This window comes from Heloderma suspectum, chromosome 3 (genome assembly GCF_057233095.1).
Source record: "Heloderma suspectum isolate Gila_16-S chromosome 3, 16-S_ref, whole genome shotgun sequence".
Lineage (NCBI taxonomy): Eukaryota > Metazoa > Chordata > Lepidosauria > Squamata > Helodermatidae > Heloderma > Heloderma suspectum.
Window position 1 is genome coordinate 237,039,202 of NC_139460.1, and position 18,439 is coordinate 237,057,640.

Consider the following 18,439-nt stretch of genomic DNA (forward strand, 5'->3'; position numbering starts at 1 on the left):
TGGCTGCCTCTTGGCATGAGAGCAGCAGGAGAGGCAAGATGGAAAGAAGCCTTTCCCTGGAGTGAACACCTTCATATGCACCAAACATAGCAGCAGCTCCCTTATGAAGCCTGCAAGGGCTGGGGATGTGGCAAGGCAGGTAGAAACAGCCACATCCCAGTGCATGTCTTCATACAATTGCCCTTGGCCCTACCTACCCCTGATGACCCCTGGAAATTGTGGTTCAGCAAAGGATGGAGGGATCTTCTACGAAGAGTTGGCAGCATTCATGTGAAACTAAAAGTTACAGGGCTGCCTAGAGGAAGCCATCATAGGACTAAGGCTTTAAATTAAAACACTGAGACACACACACACACACACACACCCTATGTAAATGCCTGGAAAATGACAGCTGGTATGGTGCTTCTACTTTGTACCATATTTTCTCACTGGACAATTCAATACCAACTGGAGGTTTTAAGAAGCTCAGAACATTATTCTATATTTTGTTAAATATACTATAATGGGTAAATTGGGACATGGAGGGGGCATGGCAAATGTTAGCATACCCCTGAGCCTGGAAGTTGTTTGGAACATGTGAGTTAGTTGTTAGGCATATGTTTCCTTCAAATTTATCACTGCCCTAAAACTGACGGAATGACAGGTTTGGTGTAATTGCCCCTCTTACACACCACAACGTCCACAACAGGAAAATATGGGGAATGTGTATGGGGTCTTCTAAATATAGCAGAACTCCTTAGAACAGACCTTCTGCAACCCTTCAGCTGTACATTAATTTAGTGGACATGAATTTTGTGTGCTTGGGCCAACACTGCATTATTTAACTTTGACCTGAGTGTGGACTGTGACTAGCTGGCTTAAGTAACAACAATTTGTGGTGTAGGTTCTTCAGATGTAGTTTGCGAGTTACTGAATTAAGCAAAGACTACATCAAGTGCTGAGCATTTGCAACAGAGCTTCAAAACTAATAGATGACGCAGGGTGTCAAAGGTAGTTTAACTTGCTGAAGTGCAACCAAAAATGAAAAACCTCATTTTGAAATATTTTCCAGTTTGCATTTTTCCCAATTTCAGAATGACAGACTTTGTATCTTGAACACCTCTGGTTAATAGCAGCTTTCCTCCAATGGCTGAGAGACAGCTAAAAGGGAAAGGCTTTTTCTTTGCACAGTGCAGTGGATTCCAATGACATAGCTGTATGGGAGTAGGGAATTTTTGAGAAGTGTGTGTGTGTTTGTGTGGTTACTTGAAAAAAAAACATCCTTTTACACAGTGACCCAGTTTGCATGATCACCAGAGCCCACTGTGGCTTATTTATGCCAGGGTGGGTTGCGGTGCATGCCTGCAGCCATTTTGAATGTTCAAGCCACAGCGGGCAGGTACAATGGCTTATTGTGTTGTCTAAACCCCTTGAGGATGCGTTGCTGGCATAGTTAACAAACCACCCACAACCCATAGGTTCACCAACAAGCAACAACCCACTCTCGCCAGTGGGCTGCGATGAAGTGAACCCATGATTTCATAGAATCATAGAAGAGTAGGGTTGGAAGGGGCCTACAAGACCATTGAGTCCAACTCCCTGCTCAATGCAGGAATCCAAGTCAAAGCATCCCTGACAAGTGGCTGTCCAGCCTCATCTTGAATGCCTCCAGTGTGGGAGAGCCCACCACCTCTCTAGGTAATTGGTTCCATTGTCAAATTGTTCTAACAGTCAGGAAGTTTTTCCTGATGTGCAGCCAGAATCTGGTTTCCTGTCACTTGAGCCCATTATTCAGTGTCCTGCACCCTAGGATGGTTGAGAAAAGATCCTGGCCTTCCTCTCTGTGCAACCTTTCAAGTACTTGAAGAGCGCTATCCTATCTCCCCTCAGTCTTCTCGTCTCAAGGTTAAATGTGTCCAGTTCTTTCAGTCTCTCCTCATAGGGTTTTGTTTCCAGTCCTCTGATCATCTTCGTTGCCCTCCTCTGAACCCTCTCCAGTTTGTCTGCATCCTTCCTAAAATGCAGTGCCCAGAACTGGACACAGTACTCCAGATGAGGCCTAACCAATGCTGAATAGAGGTGAACTAGTACTTCCCAGGATTTGGAAGTTATGCTTCTATGAATGCAGCCCAAAATAGCATTTGCCTTTTTTGCAGCTACATCCTATTGTTGGCTCATATTCAGCTTGTGATCGACAACAATTCCAAGATCCTTCTCACTTGTCATGTTGTTGAGCCACGTATCCCCCATCTTATAACTGTGCATTTGATTTCTTTTCCTAGGTGTAGAACTTGGCATTTATCCCTATTAAATTTCATTCTGTTGTTTTCTGTCCAGTGCTCCAGCCTATCAAGATCACTTTGAATTTTGTTTCTGCCTTCCAGGGTATTAGCAATCCCACCCAATTTTGTGTCATCTGCCAATTTGATAAGCATTCGTTGTTAGGTTGTGAATTGTTGGTTGTTCATGGTTAACAAATCATGGTTTGTCAGAATGGCTGGGTTCACACAACACAACAACTCCTGATTCAACAACAACCCCTGATTCAACAACAACCCACAGTTCAACCACAACCCACACTCAACCCATACTCAACTTTGGCTTGTCATGTTGTGTGAACCAGGTCAATCTGTTCTTGTTTTAAGGCATATGAGGGTTCTATTGTAGACAGTGGGAGCTGTCTACATTTTGTATGTACCCAGATGTCATTGTTAATGCCTTCTTGGAGAAGGTGAGTGATGCCTGCAGAATAATAAAAAGAATACAAATGTTGATAATTCAGTGTTACTTCAAGATATCTTCTAGTTTCAGAGACAGGGAAAGGATGTGGAGAAAGTGAAGCTGAGGCTGATAGAAATTGCAAACTACGTTGATAAGGTAAAGTATTTAAATGGAACAATGATGGCTTCTATTGGTGTGAAGTAAACCACTTTCTAAACCGTGCAGCCTTGCTCTTACTGACATCAGCCCCACTGAGAACATTTTTGTGTGGTGAAGTGGTATATAAATATCATAAATAAATGAAGTATAGTATATAATATATATATATATATATATATATATATATATAGAGAGAGAGAGAGAGAGAGAGAGTATATACTATAATATAGTATAGTAACTATATATATAGTATAGTAACTATATGTATAGTATAGTTATATGTATACTATATGTACAATATAGTATGTATATAACTATATGTATAGTATAGTAACTATAGTTATTTTACTATACTATAGTTACTTTACTATAGTTACTATAGTAACTATGTTACTTTAAAGATGGAGCCAGCAGCTACATCTTTGTTTGCTTGTGTTACAGTTGGGGGGTGGGGTCCAATTTATATGTATCTATAGCATAGCATAGCATAGCATAGCATAGCATAGCATAGCATAGCAACTATATGTATAGTATAGTTATATGTATACTATAACTATATGTATAGTATAGCATGTATATAACTATATGTATATAACTATATAACTATGTATATAACTATATGTATAGTATAGGTATACTATACTATACTATACTATACTATACTATAGTAACTATTGGTTACTTTAAAGACGTAGCCAGCAGCTACATCTTTGTTTGCTTGCGTTACATTTGGGGGTGGGGGTCCAATTTATATGTATCTATAGTATAATATAGTACAGTATAGTATAGTAACTATATGTATAGTATAATTATATGTATTGTATAGTATAGTATATACTATAACTATATGTATAGTATAGTATGTATGTAACTATATGTATATAACTATATAACTATGTATATAACTATATGTATAGTATAGTATAGTATAGTATAGTATAGGTATACTATACTATACTATAGTAACTATATGTTACTTTAAATATGTAGCCAGCAGCTACATCTTTGTTTGTTTGCTTTACGGTTGGGGGGGTCCCATTTTTATTAGGACCCCTCCCCCATGGGGAGGTTTAATCCAGCCACAATTTAACCAATAATTGCCTTGCCTACCAAGTTGCTATGGGATTTAGAAAAAAAACCCATACAGACAGAGGTAGAAAACTACCTGAGATATTCTAGAGCAGGAAACAAATTGGGAACCAGTCATACTTCATTCTTGGAACAAAACAATGTTTAAGAATCTTGCGAACCTTGGCCAAACTATAGGGGGCTGCTAGGTATGTTTGTAATCATTTTCAGTGGCCAAGAACAGACTAATACTTTATTAAGAGAGCAATCCTATGGTCACTAGATAGTGTCTAGACTGCCATAGGGTTTTTGGCTCGGTTCTAGAAACTGTATCCCCCCCCGCCCCCCGCCTTGTAGGTGGCACCGTTCTTCCCTGTCTCTGTGCTCGTAAATGCAGCATAGAGCTAGCAAAAAGGGGGCATTCCCAAGGGCAGGGAGGGGAGGAGACCATGGAAGCATCATTATGACACTTCCTATGCACCATGCAGCCTCCCCTCCCACTCCGAAGTCCCTAGCTAAACAGCTAAAATCAACTGTCTAGCCGCAAATACAGGGTGGCCCGAGCACAGAGGAGAGGATCTCCCCTGTGCTCCGGCCACCCTGCATGGGATAGTTGGTCACCTCCAAGTTCAGAGGCAGCCGACTATCCCAATAGGATTGTGCCCATAGGGAACCAAATCATGGCCTGGATTGGGTGTTATTAGGGATGGCAGAGAATTCCGCCATGGACTCCAGTGAGGCCGAATTCCAGTTGATTCAGCGCCCCGGAGTCCGTGGCGGAACGGAGCAATCCTCCCGCCACCCCGCAAAGTCTTGGTGGATCGGCTCCTACCTGCCTCTGGCAGGTCCGGATCCGGCCGCTGCTGTCTGCCGTCCGGTCTGCGGCTGCGAATGGCATCCTGCGTAGCGGATGCCATTTGCATCCCCACGTTAGCTGTGATACGCTACATAAATACCTACGTAGCCTATCACAGGTAAAGCGGGGACGCAAATGGCATCCCCTCTGCAGGACACCATTTGTGGCTGCAGCCCGCCAGCAGATGGAAGTCCGGCTTCTGGCAGCCCCGGCCAGCGGCTCCGTGGACTCACCATGGAGCGGAGCTGGCCGGGGAGGATTCCGGGGAGGAGGAACGGATCACCTCCCCCCGGTGGATCCCCCGTGGATGCCAGTAAGTGGGGTTTCGTACACTCCTAGTTATGCTCCATGATCTTGCCGTTGTGTATGCAAGGGCAGTGGTAGGGAAGTGAGACTGGCACACCTGGCACACCTTTCATGTTTTCAAGACCTCCAGATATCCTTGTCCAGATGTAATGTTTGAATAGGGCAATTGCAATCCAGTCATCAGCTGTGCAATTAGACATGCACATAAGAGTTTAGACATGTACATCTTAATCAAATATTACATCCTTGCATGGCCATCCAGGGTGTTGGATGCAGGACAGGCACAATCAGAGGTCATGATCTCACTTCCCCACTACATGCAGAGAGAAAATTGGGGAGAGTGTTGTCCATTTTAGGCCTGACTCAGATTCGCTGTTTTTTGTATTTGTATCTGTATTTTGCTCTCATTTATTAATGTAAGAAATTTGACAAATAGAATCCAGTATATTGATTTAGCTTCTCATCACTCAGTTCTATAGGCCGCTACATATTCGAATAGCCTTGGTTGGAGTGGAGGTCTGGAATGATATGGATAAGTGCACAATAACCCAAGACCCCTTCACCAGCCTCCATGAGTTTCTGGACTGGCGAAAGTTGAAACTACTACCTCGTAAAGCCCATGACAATGCACAACTAGTGAGGTATGCCTGCCAATGCAAGAAATGGATACTGAGAAAGTGTTTATTGATCCAAGAAATGTTATATACAGAATTCTAGAAGTTCTAGACTTTTAATGCTGTTAGTCAAATGCTCCTCGTTATGACAGGCAAGGTGTTTGTGGATAGAAGGCCAATATATTGCTAGGATTCTAGGGGGGATGCAATGTGACCACACCAAGAAACATTGCACTCCGGCCACATTCCTGTTTGTGGAAGCCAGGCTTTGGGGTGTATTTTGCCCCACTTGTAACATTGTCTCCATGTGTGGTGCTCTATTTTTACCTGTTCAGTCATTCACTGAGATGGAGTAAAAGTGAAAAGGTTCACTCAGGGTCCCCACTGGGTGTGGGCTAGACCTGCCCTCAAAGGGTGAATCTCTCTTTTTAACTTACTTTCTTTTCTTCCATCAGTGGAGTCTATTTCCAAGGTACTACCATTGGCATGGCACCTATAATGAGCATGTGTACTGCTGAGCAGTCTGGAGGTATTGTTATGGTAAGTACTGGATCAGTACAAGTCTGAGTCCCAACCCCACCCCACTTTCCAGATATCTGTAGCTCTTATTTGAAGAAATTAATATAACATGCAGTTTGTTTTTTTAAAACTACCACATAGCATTAAGTGTGTGTGTGTGTGTGTGTGTGTGTGTGCATTGCTCTGTATTAGAGTACTGCACCAGAAACAAAACAGCCTCATGAGATAAAAAATATATAGATTTGCTATTTATTGTTGTATTTCTGTGCTTAGTACTAAAGCCCTCCCAAAAATATTTGAGAGATGCTACATTTGCTATGAACCAGAGGGATATAACTATACGCCCTCTTACCTAATTGCTTATTTTTCAGATTACCATTAATGGACTTTTATAATCCCTGGTGACAAAGCACAGTATGCAGTAGTAACTGTGACAAAGCTTTTCTATTAGTTATGTATTTTTGCTAAAATATATTAACGTTCTTATTTTTGTTGTCTTTCCAAAGAGAACTAATACATATAACTCATTTTAGCTTCTATTAGAACTTTCCCCTTCTAATAAATACAGTATAATCATGCATTTCAAAGAAACTAGCCTAAAGAGTCAGCTGCTGTTCTAGAGTGGTGAGGTGTCCTACTTTGAAGGTGTCTAGTCCATGTCTGGTTTAAAAAATCAAAGAACCCTAAGGAGGGAGAGCAGCAGGGGCCTTGAAGTTGCCCAACAGTTAGCGTCTGGACAGCAGACTCAATAGGCCCACAGGTGACCTAGATCAGTCTTCTCCACTATAGTGAGATGTCTTGCTTTTCTGTTTGAATTATAGTTATTATTTCTAAATGTGCACCTATACATACAAATTTGGAGATGAAAATGTTATGGAAATTGGTCTCCTCTTTTGTCCTCTTGTTTGGTGATGTGTAAGTGGCTACCCTACTCTCGACCAAGCATTCAAGAGTTGGAGTGAAATGTAGCACCAACACTCACCCATACCTCCTTAACTCGGCTCTGTAGCAAAAATTAAAAATACATTGTATAAACAGTTTTAAACTCAACAAGTATATAAATGATACTGAAAGATCATGAAAGGGATATAAAGTTTACCACATGCCCCAACAGGATTTTAACATATTCTCAGAGTAATGTAAGATGTAGTCATTGGTCTTGTAAGGTCCAATTCAGGCCCTTAACATTGCTTGGGACTAATTTTACAGCAGTCTCAGTTTCTCTGGTGTCAGGTTCATTTATGCCCTTTGAGGAAGGAGATGAAAACTCCTTTGAAACTCTCTTGAATATTCAGGAAAGTATTATATATTGCCACTAAATCAGAGAATAAGTTGTTTTCCGTATATGGAGTATTATTTTTTATTTCCACCTTACAACCAGAAGTAAAACAATACACTAATAAAAAAAACCCAAAATATCATTAAAACAAACTAATAATCTTAAAAAAAACAACAACCAGTAACCTAGAAGGTAGTAGTAGCATCAAACAACAAAAATCAAGGATATTACGCAACAAAGCCTTGCTGAAATAAAATGGTCTTTGCTGCCTGTCTAAAAGCAAGCAGCAAAGTGGCCAGCCAGACTTTCCTCGCATTTGGGACACTGTTCCTAATTTTAGTTGCCACTATGAAAAGGCCCTTTCTTGGTTACCCATCCATTATATTTCAGAAGATGGGGGGATCTGAAGCAGGGCCTTAGAAAATGAACAAAGCTGTCAGGCAGGCTCATATGGAAGAAAACAGATTTTCATTCTGGCCAGAAGCCATTATGGCAGAAGTGGGCAGAAGGTAGATCTCCAGATGTTTTGGGCTTCCTATTATTATTATTATTATTATTATTATACCCCACCTTTTTCCCAGTACTGGGACACAAGGCAGCTTAAAATTAAAACATATACAACTAAAACATATGAAAATATACAAAAGTTAAAATATAAATTAACAATACAATTAAAATTATATTAAAACAGCATTTTAAAACAGCATTTTAGCAGCTTACCCCCAGGTACCAACTATGTCCCAAAGGCCTGCTACAACAAGAATGCTTTAGCCTGCCTCTGAAAACACAACAAGGAGGGAGCCATCCCTACCACTGGGAAGGGTGTTCCACAGCTGTGGGGCAGCCACTGAGAAGGCCCTCTCCCGGGTTCCTACCAAACGTGCCAGTGACAGTGGTGGGACTGAAAGAAGGGCCTCCCCAGAAGATCTCAGGACATGGGCAGGTTCATAAGGGAGGATACGGTCTTTCAGATAACCTGGACCAGAGGCATATAGGGCTTTAGAGGTCACAGCCAGCACTTTGAATTGTGCCCAGAAAACAGACTGGAAGCCAGTGAAGCTGTTTTAACAAGGGAGTTGTATGCTCCCAACTCCCAGAGGCACCTGCCAGCATGGACAGTGGTCAGGAATGATGAGAGCTGAAGCCCAAAATATCTGGAGATGTACTTTCTGCCCAACCCTGATTTAGGGCTTTAAGGTCAAAACCAAGACAAGTTTAACCATAATTAGAGTATAAAAGAACACAGAGTTATGCACTTAAGCATTCATTTCAATGGATATAACTCTTCCAAAAAGAGAGTGTTTAAGAGAAGACAGTTTATTAAGAGCAGATTTATTTTTCTTAATCAATCTCTTGTAATTATTTCTATAAAGATCCTTATTGCTTTCTATAAATAAAGTACCTAAATATCATACAGGTGATGTTTTTAAGGTAAAACCTCATTATTTGTTGCATCACCCTTATTCTTCCTGTGCACTGGATAGTTTTACATATTTTTACAGATGCTGTGTTAGACTGAGATGATTAATAAAGTTAGGAAGGAGGAATGATGGAACATTTTGGCCGCAGTTCACAAGCTAATTAAGTCAGAGTACTTGGATTCAGACCAGTTTAGTTCTGTAAATTTCATAAACAGTCCAGTTCTAAGACATACTGAACAAACCAGCCAATAGTATTTGGGGCAAAGCATGCTAACAGTTGTGCCAGTGCAGTGATGTAAAACATGCTGTGATGTCAATATTGCAGCAGTGGTACGCTACAAATGCAGGCACATACAACAGTCTTGTGATAAGAATACCAATGTATGGTGTTGAGTGAAGAGATTCCTTTTCTCTAGCCTTTTGTTTGGCTGATGTCAGCAAGGATATACCTACCAGCCAGGCTGAGAGCCAGACTAAACATTCTCCTACACATGCATAGTGGAGCTCCACTATGCATGATTGTATTCCCTATCCCCTGCAAGCATTCACAGATCCAGTTCAGATAGGGACCATGGCACTTCAGCAGAGCATGAGCTTAAGCTTCCCTACACCCATTTTTGTCCCGAAATTTCACACATACCTCACAGGGTTGGGAGGAGTTAAAAACAAAACAAAAAAGGCCTGCATGGGTTCCATTGGTTTCATGTCAATGTTAAACAACATGGGGGGCAAAGTCCCCCAGCACCACCTCCTAGAATCCATACAGATAGCAGTGGTGCCCCCAATTTAATTTATTACATTTCTATACCGTCCAATAGCCAAAGCTCTCTGGGCAGTTCACAATATTTTAAAGTGTAAGATAAAACCTTTAACATTCAAGAATTTGGATTAAAAAACAAGGGAAAAACAATTGACAATAAAACTACCAAGACCTTAGAAAGACTAAAAAGTCCTATCATATGGTGTCAAATACCTGGGAAGAGAGGAAAGTCTTAACCTGGTGCTGAAAAGATGATAATATTGACGCCAGACAGACCTCACTAGGGAGAGCATTCCACAATCGGAGGGCCACCACTGAGAAAGTCCTCTTCCTTGTTGCCATCTCCAAGCCTCCTTCAGAGGAGGGGCTCAGAGGAGGGCCTCAGATGTTGACTGTAATATATGGGTAGGTTCATACTGGAAAAGGCACTCCATTAGGTATTGTGGTCCCAAACCGTGTAAGGCTTTATAGGTCAAGACCAGCACCATGAATAGGGCATGGAATCCAGACAACTAATGCAGAAGGATAGTATGATGGATGGTATTGAAAGCTGCTGAGAGGTCCAGGAGAACGAACACTACCCCTGTCCTTCTCTGGCATAGGAAATCAAGGCTGTTTCAGTGCCAAAACCAGATTGAAATGGATCTGGATAATCCAAGAATTTCTGGAATTACATAGCAACAACCTGTTTGAGCATGTCTCACAGAAGCAGAATATTTGAAGCTGGCTGATAATTTGAACCATCTTCCAAGTCCCAAAAGGTTTTCTTCTGGAGAGGCCTCACAGACTCCTTTCTCAAGGTGGTTGGGAACACCCAGTTTTGCAAGGAGACATTAATCACCTCCTGGATCCAGCTGGTCACTCTCTTCTGCTTGGTGTTAAAAGAGGAGAGTGGCAAGGATCAAGGACATAGGTGATGGCATGCACTCCTCCAAGCACTCCTTCTTGGGTCTCAGTAACTGAAATTCATCCCATAAAGAAGACCAATTATGTTCCAGACACATTCAGTGTCTGAACTGCAGAACTAGTGGCATCCAGGTGAGGCAGTCATGATGGATATGAGCAATATTATGTTCAGAGGGCTTGGCAAATAGGTCACAGTGGATATCTGAGGGTTCCTTAAAATTGCCTTTCAGGCAGAGCTGGAGAAGGGCCCAAACCACTCAGAAAAGCTCCACAGGATGGCATTGTGTGCATGCAATGGTGGCGGAAAAGTAGCTGGTATTACCACCACAGAATAGGCTCTAAAGCAGCTGTGCAGAACCTTAGGCCTGGGGGCCAAACCCGGCCCTCCAGGAGTCCCAATGTAGCCCTCCAGGGGTTCCTCACCTGAGCCACCCCAGACAAGGAAACATGCTTCTCCCCAAAACATGCCATTAGCACCATGTGTAGTGGCCCATCCAACCTCTCATGGTCAGCTATTATCAGCAAGAGTCAAACAGTCTTGCTCCCCAGACCTCAGAGGATAAGGAGATTGTATAAATGGGATTGTACAAATGTGTAATAAATGTGCATCCGGGTCAGAACAAAAATGCTTTGCAGACCAGTCACAGCAGGTTACCAAGATTTCATTGGATCACCAAGAGATAGGTGTACATATGTTTTAACAGCCTGGAAAAGCCCCACTGGACAAAACTGTGCAGATGTAACATTGATGGAAAAATAACACTTTGCTGCGAACACCATCATTAATCATCATCTCTTTGGGGTATTTTAGGGATCATCCTCTCCACTTCATTTTCAGTAGCACCCCTGAGTGCTAAGCAGCCACCTGAATTCTAATCGGTAAGAGAGGTCATCTTCAGGCAGTCAGGTCAACTACCCTGGCTCCCTATTCCAGAAACTGACCAATTCAAGAGGAAGGCTTGCCAAATCAGCTGAAAAATCCTTAAGGGCTGATTGGAAGCCTATTTGATGTAGCAAACTCTGAAGCCAGACCATCCTAAGAGGTCCTATACCTCTGCCCCACCTGTAAAGTCCTATGCTTCCAACTCTGAACAGGACAAGGGATAATGGCTTCCCTAAACACAATCACCTTACAAAACACCAATTCAAGTGTATGACCAGCTGAATATGGAGGGCTTCATAACTGGTTCTATATGTGAGGGTTGGGGGGGGGGGTTTACACAAAAATCTCCATTTAGGAAAAATGCCATGTGAAGCAGTCAGTCCAACTGAGGGCAGACAGACTGCAAAACCAAAGTCTGCACCACTATTAAACTATCCAATGTTATTGTCAAAACACTCACTGAATGGCAATTTCAAAAAACAATGTTTCATTCAAACTATTCTAGTCTTTTGCTCAATGGTCTTCAGCGCTTGGAGTCATCGATGATTTCCTGTTTGGTGATTGTGAAACATCTTGTTAACACATTTGACTAATGGAAAGAGCTTAAAAACCAAAGGAAGAATGTATCAGAAACTCAGAAATCTGAGCATTTTTCTAGCATCACATAATTTTCTCATCAATATGAAAGCTTTCAATTGTTTGTTTAGAATGTCTTCAGGCAATCTCTTTTGCTGTGACACTGCATCTCCTCTCTTGAAAAATCCACTTGAGATACCTAATAAATCTGCATTCAAAATGAACCCCAAAATAGGTCTATCTCTTCACATGACAATAATACTGGCTTATTTAAAGCCAAATTATTCATTGCCCCAATCCAGCTATGGGAGTATCCTTACTTTTATTTATTTTGACACTGTTGCCAAAGTCAATGTACATTATTACATTGTTTTCTCATGACACTTAAAACAAAAAAAAAACACCTTGTATCTGTGGATTCAGGAATAATTGTATCTACGGTTATTTATTTAATATGTTAGTAGTTCAAAACTGGTAATGAGAGAGATGAATTACTTTAGACATTAAGTGTGCAATCCTATGGTCCCTAGGAGAGCATCCCATTCTGGAGGTCTGCTCCCAGAGGACTCCTCATTAGGGCAGTGGAAACCTCCACCCTAACCCCTCCACCACCCTCCAACAGCAGTAGGAGGAGAAGGGCTAGGGTGGGGGTGGATCAGGGATAGGGAAGCCAAGGCCTGTTTCCCTGACACATACCCACACCACCAAGGGAGGGAATATATGCCGGCCCAGGTGCTGGTACACTTATTTTTCCTTAAGCCACTCTCATACACACCTTCTGCCCTGGCTAGCATGAGCCGAGCAAAAGGCTGGTTCGCACGATCGACAGCTGGCAGCATGCCATTAAATAAGCCACAGTGGCTTGCTGTACATGTCACCTGCCATTGTGAATATTCATACTGTGGTGGGCAGGTGGTGCAGCTTATTGTTTTGTGTGAAACCAGGGAGGGTAGCTTGTTACCATGGTTAACAAGCAACCCCAGAACCCAAGAATAGCCCATGACTCCTGCCCAGGCTCGCATGGCACAATAAGTTGCAGTGACTGCCTATCGCAGCTTGAATATTCATAGTGGTGGTTGGCATGTGCCACAAGCCAGCATGGCTTCTTTAAACCATGCTGCTGGCTGCCGATCATGCAAACCCGGTCAGGATTTTGGATGTGGTGGTTCCTCAGTCATGGATTCTCCCTGCCCCATAAAGATTGCTCTGCCTAATATTATGATTCACAACACAATATTGTATAGATTAAATTAAATTAAATTAATTAAAGTGGTTAATTATCACTTCACCATTTTCGTTCCCTCTGCTATTGTCTGTTTTTGCAAAAACACTGCTTTTCAATTTTATTCAATGTTGTTGTTTTAAGAATCACAGAAATACAAAATCCTGGCAATGCAGATTTTATATTCAGTGTTGGAAGTTCCAGAAAATCCAAACACAGTTAAAAAAAAATCAGCTGCTGAATGGGTGGGTGTCAGGGGAGTTCATTAAATATTTCACTCTTGGGGGGGAAAGGAGCTCCCTTTTGGTGACCCTTGGATTAGCTCACAACATGGTTTTTGCCCATGATGTGAGGTTGGGGGAGAAGGGAATGGATTCTCATATTGCCAAGACTACACAAGCAAGGTTCCATGAAACCTCCCCCAAAGTGCAGCATAAGAAAACCAGAAGCATCAACCAGTTGCCTCAGCAATATCCTCTCCTTCACATGAGGATGATGGTGCATTATTTGCTCTCAGTGATAAGTATATAATGCTACTTAGCCAAATCTGATCAGTGACCATACTATCATGGCTATCCGGGACATTAAGATCTTTCCTGTATAGTTCTTCTGTGTAGTCTTTCCACCTCTTCTTAATCTCATCTGCTTCTGTTAGGACCCTGCCTTCTTTGTCCTTTATCATGCCTATCTTTGCACAAGATAGGCATGATAGTTCCCTTGAGATCTCCAATTTTCTTGAGAAGATCTCTAGTCTTTCCCATTCTATTGTTTTCCTTGATTTCTTTGCATTGTTCATTTAAGAAGGCCTTCTTGTCTCTCCTTGCTGTTCTCTGGAACTCTGCATTCAGTTGGATATATCTTCCCCTTTCCCCCTTGCTTGTCGCTTCCCTTCCTTCCTCAGCTACTTGTAAAGCCTCATCAGACAGCCACTTTGCTTTCTTGCATTTCTTTTTCTTTGGGATGGATTGAGTTGCTGCCTCCTGAACAATGGAACGGACCTCCATCCAAGTTCCTCAGGCACTCAATCTATCAGGTCTCATCCCTTAAATCCATTCATCACCTCCACTGTATATTCATAAGGGATATGATTTAGGTCATACCTGAATGGTTTAGTGGTTTTCCCTACATTCTCCAATTTAAGCCGAAATTTTGCAAGAAGCAGCTCATGATCTGAGCCACAGTCAGCTCCAGGTCTTGTTTTTACTGACTGCATAGAGCTTCTCCATCTTTGGCTGTGAAGTACATAATCAATCTGATTTCGATATTGACCATCTGGTGATGTCCATGTGTAGAGTCGTCTCTTGTGCTGTTGGAAAAGAGTGTTTGCTATGATCAGCTGTTCTCTTGGCAAAACTCTATTAGCCTTTGTCCTGTTTCATTTTGTACACCAAGGCCATGCTTGCCTGTTAGCCTGGTGATTTCTTGACTTCCTACTTTGGCATTCCAATCTCCTATGATAAAAAAGGACATCTTTTTTTGGTGTTAGTTCTAGAAGGTGTGGTAGGTCTTCATAGAACCGATCAACCTCAGCTTCTTTGGCCTCAGTGTTTGGGGCATAGACTTCAATTACTGTGATGCTGAATGGTTTGCCTTGGATTCGTACTGAGATCATTCTATCATTTTTGAGATTGTACCCCAGGACTGCTTTTCCCACCCTTTTGTTGACTATGAGTGCTACTCCATTTCTTCCAAGGGATTCTTGCCCACAGTAGTAGATATAATGGTCACCTGAATTAAATTCGCCCATGCTTGTCCATTTTAGTTCGCTGATTCCCAAGATGTCAATGTTCAATCTTGCCATCTCATGTTTGACCACCTCCAGCTTACCTTGATTCATTGAGCTTACATTCCAGGTTCCTAAACAATATAGTTCTTTACAGCATCGGATTTTCTTTTCACCACCAGGCACATCCACAGCTGAGTGTCCTTTCGGCTTTGGCCCAGCCGCTTCACTCTTTCTGGCGCTACTTGGAAATTCCCTCTGCTCTTCCCTAGTAATATATTGGACACCTTCCGACCTGTGAGGCTCATCTTCCGGCATCATATCTTTGAGCCTTGTGATACGTTCCATGGGGTTTTCTTGGCAGGAATACTGGAGTGGGTTGCCATTTCCTTCTCTAGTGGACCACATTTTATCAGAACTCTCCACCATGACCTGTCTGTCTTGGGTGGCCCTGCATGGCATAGCTTATGGCTTCACTGAGTTACGCAAGCCCCTTCGCCACAACAAGGCAGTGATCCATGAAGGGGATCATTATCTTACTCCCTATATAATCCATCATTGGCTGGGATCATGGAAGAAAGAGAAGAAACTAAAGTGATATTTTAAAAAGCAACAAACTGGGTACAGAGTGGCTGTGAACAGCCACGAAAACACTAAAAAAGTCACTTGGCAACCCTCCGAAAAACCTCAAGTGAAAAATCAGCACAATCCAATCTATTCAAAATTACTAAATATCATGCAGCTCTTGTTAAAATGTATTCAGATTACTAAAGAATGATGCATTTTATGAATTGATTGGAGTTTCCTTTCCATTTGTCTTTCACTTGACAGTTTAATTATTCATAATATCAGCTGAACCTCCTTTAATAGAAAATTATGGAATCCAAGCCAATAATGTATTAGGGGTTTCATTTTTTTTTTACTTAAGGTTTTAAACTGCCCTAAGTTTTGATTCTCTCTACCCATCAGAGTGCCTGAGAGGTTATGAAGAAGATATATTTTAGATGAATAAATTCATATCTGCTTTTAGAAAAGGCAGACATACATAGTAATTCCATTTACTGACTGATAAACAGGAGATCACGCATTTATATTACATGTCTTATGCATTTTCCTTTTTTGAAAGACTTTTATAAGGAGGCCAGTTTTGCAAAAGTAATGGATGGATGTCATAGAAAGGTTACTGTTAAAATGTTTGAGCTGAGTTGTCAATCAGTGAAATACATTTTTTGCAGGAATATATTTGTGCAGCAAAAAAAGAGAACTTTTTGCCATCATTCCTCCTATTGACGACATAGGTCTCCCAGGGCTTGCCCAGTGAATTGCCATGTCACTTCTGCTACTGCACTGGTATCAAGGTGCACACATGCTTTCTACCACCCTTTTTGTAGAATCTGCCTTTTGATTAATGACTTAAGGCTGGTTCACACATGCACTTTAATCACATGATTTCTCTACAGTTGAATGATACTGGAATATGTGAAATGACTCCCTTGAACAATGTTGCATTGAGGTGATCTGAGAGCGTTGTCTTGGATGGCCCATTCCTGCATTCCAGCCATCACTTGATATTGCAGTGATGGAAATGCATGTTTGAACTAGCTCATAGATAAGAACATATACCATCTACATTGCAAAGATGTGTTATGTAGGATTGCTGGGGGTGGGGGTAGCAAACAGCTAAACCTGACAAGTCACCATGTGGAACCTTCCAGGCCTATAACAAAGCCCTATGAAGAGAGACTGAAAGAACTGGGCATGTTTAGCCTTGAGAAGAGAAGACTGAGGGGAGATATGATAGCACTCTTCAAGTACTTGAAAGGTTGTCACAGAGAGGAAGGCCAGGATCTCTTCTTGATCATCCCAGAGTGCAGGACACAGAATAATGGGCTCAAGTTACAGGAAGCCAGATTCCGGCTGAACATCAGGAAAAACTTCCTGACTGTAAGAGCAATACGACAATGGAACCAATTACCTGGGGAGGTGGTGGGCTCTCCCACACTGGAGGCCTTCAAGATGAGGCTGGACAGCCATTTGTCAGGGATGCTCTGACTTGGATTCCTGCATTGAGCAGGGGGTTGGACTCAATGGCCTTGTAGGCCCCTTCCAACCCTACTATTCTATGAATCTATGAATCTAGGCCTGTGATTCTGTGGCCCAGTTCATACACACTAGCAGCTCAATGGGTGGAGAAAGATCCATGTGGCAAGCTGTTTGAGTAATGTGACTTTCAGCAACGCTAATGCAACCCCTCTTTATTCATCGTTTGTGTTTCCATACCTGACATTTATGAAACTGCACTGGGAGCCACTTACATATAAGCAGCTTTCCTTGTGAAATGGTCTCCACGTGACTGCATTTCAGGCAGCACCCCAAGGCTGTTGGCAGGTATGAATCTTTGCCTAAAATAAGGCATGTATGAATCAGACAAATAGGAAGAGATGTTGATTTTTTAAATACAGTTAAAAGTTACAGTGGTAAGTATTGAACTACTCTTGCCATGTGCCAGATCCATAACAATTACACTGTAATGAGTTTGGACATGTATCATTACGCTAGACTGTCATCTTTTTTGGTCATTTTTAACAATGGGATTTACTCTGTCCATCCACGTGTGTGTTTTCTTTTGAGGATCATTCAGACAGCCCTTTGGGAGCAGCAGTAACTCTGGCTCATGAACTGGGCCATAATTTTGGGATGAACCATGATACACTGGAAAGGGGTTGCACCTGCAAAGCATCTACTGACAAAGGGGGCTGCATCATGAATCCTTCAACTGGGTAAGTCCATTCTTTGTCTGAAAAAGAGATTTTGCTGTAGCTGTAGCTTTGTTTTTACTTCAGGAAGCATTTAAGCAGAGTTTTACATTCTGTTTATGCCCATTAGCCTTTATCGCAGAAACTCCTCCATAATCTGCAACAATAAAAACACTCTAAATTTAAATGGTGGGGGGGGGGGGGTCTTAATGGCTTGAGGGTAGCTGTAATTTCCCCCCTTGTTACTACAGGAAAATGTGCAAAGCTGTTAAGCTGTATTGTTGTCTTTATATGTTGCTAGTGTGGAAAAGAGAAAAATAAGGCCCTAAGAAGCCCTAGCAAGTAGGGGAGAAGGTGAGGTTTTATGTGTCCAGTTGCAGGGCTGCTTTATAGTAAGGGCTTTCCATACAAGCTGGAGACGTTCTCTGTTTCTGTGATGTCTGATTGGCTTTCTTTCATTTCAGTCCAATACTCAACTGCTTTAGTCCAATACGCCAGCTGCTGTCCTGTGCATACTTCAGTCCCAGCCTCATAGTTGATAGAGTTATGACAAGTGACATCAATTTGGTATATGACTTGCTAGGTAGAAGTGCATGCTACCTCACGTTATCAAGAGCTGCTGTGGCATGTTAGTCATGAAAGGAATTTTTCCTCCATTTTTGTTTTACTTTAGTATTTAAAGTTTGAGGAA

The 18,439-nt window shown here is 41.9% G+C and overlaps 1 protein-coding gene across 1 annotated transcript in view; it reads left to right on the plus strand.

Annotated features, from left to right (window-relative positions):
- Positions 1–18,439, plus strand: part of ADAM12 (ADAM metallopeptidase domain 12) — a 359,777-nt gene that overhangs the window by 239,249 nt on the left and 102,089 nt on the right. The window contains exons 8-11 of the mRNA XM_084841456.1: positions 2,785–2,856; positions 5,561–5,730; positions 6,159–6,243; positions 17,624–17,772. Of these exons, the coding sequence (XP_084697582.1) occupies positions 2,785–2,856; positions 5,561–5,730; positions 6,159–6,243; positions 17,624–17,772 (476 nt within the window). The remainder of the gene's footprint in view (positions 1–2,784; positions 2,857–5,560; positions 5,731–6,158; positions 6,244–17,623; positions 17,773–18,439) is intronic.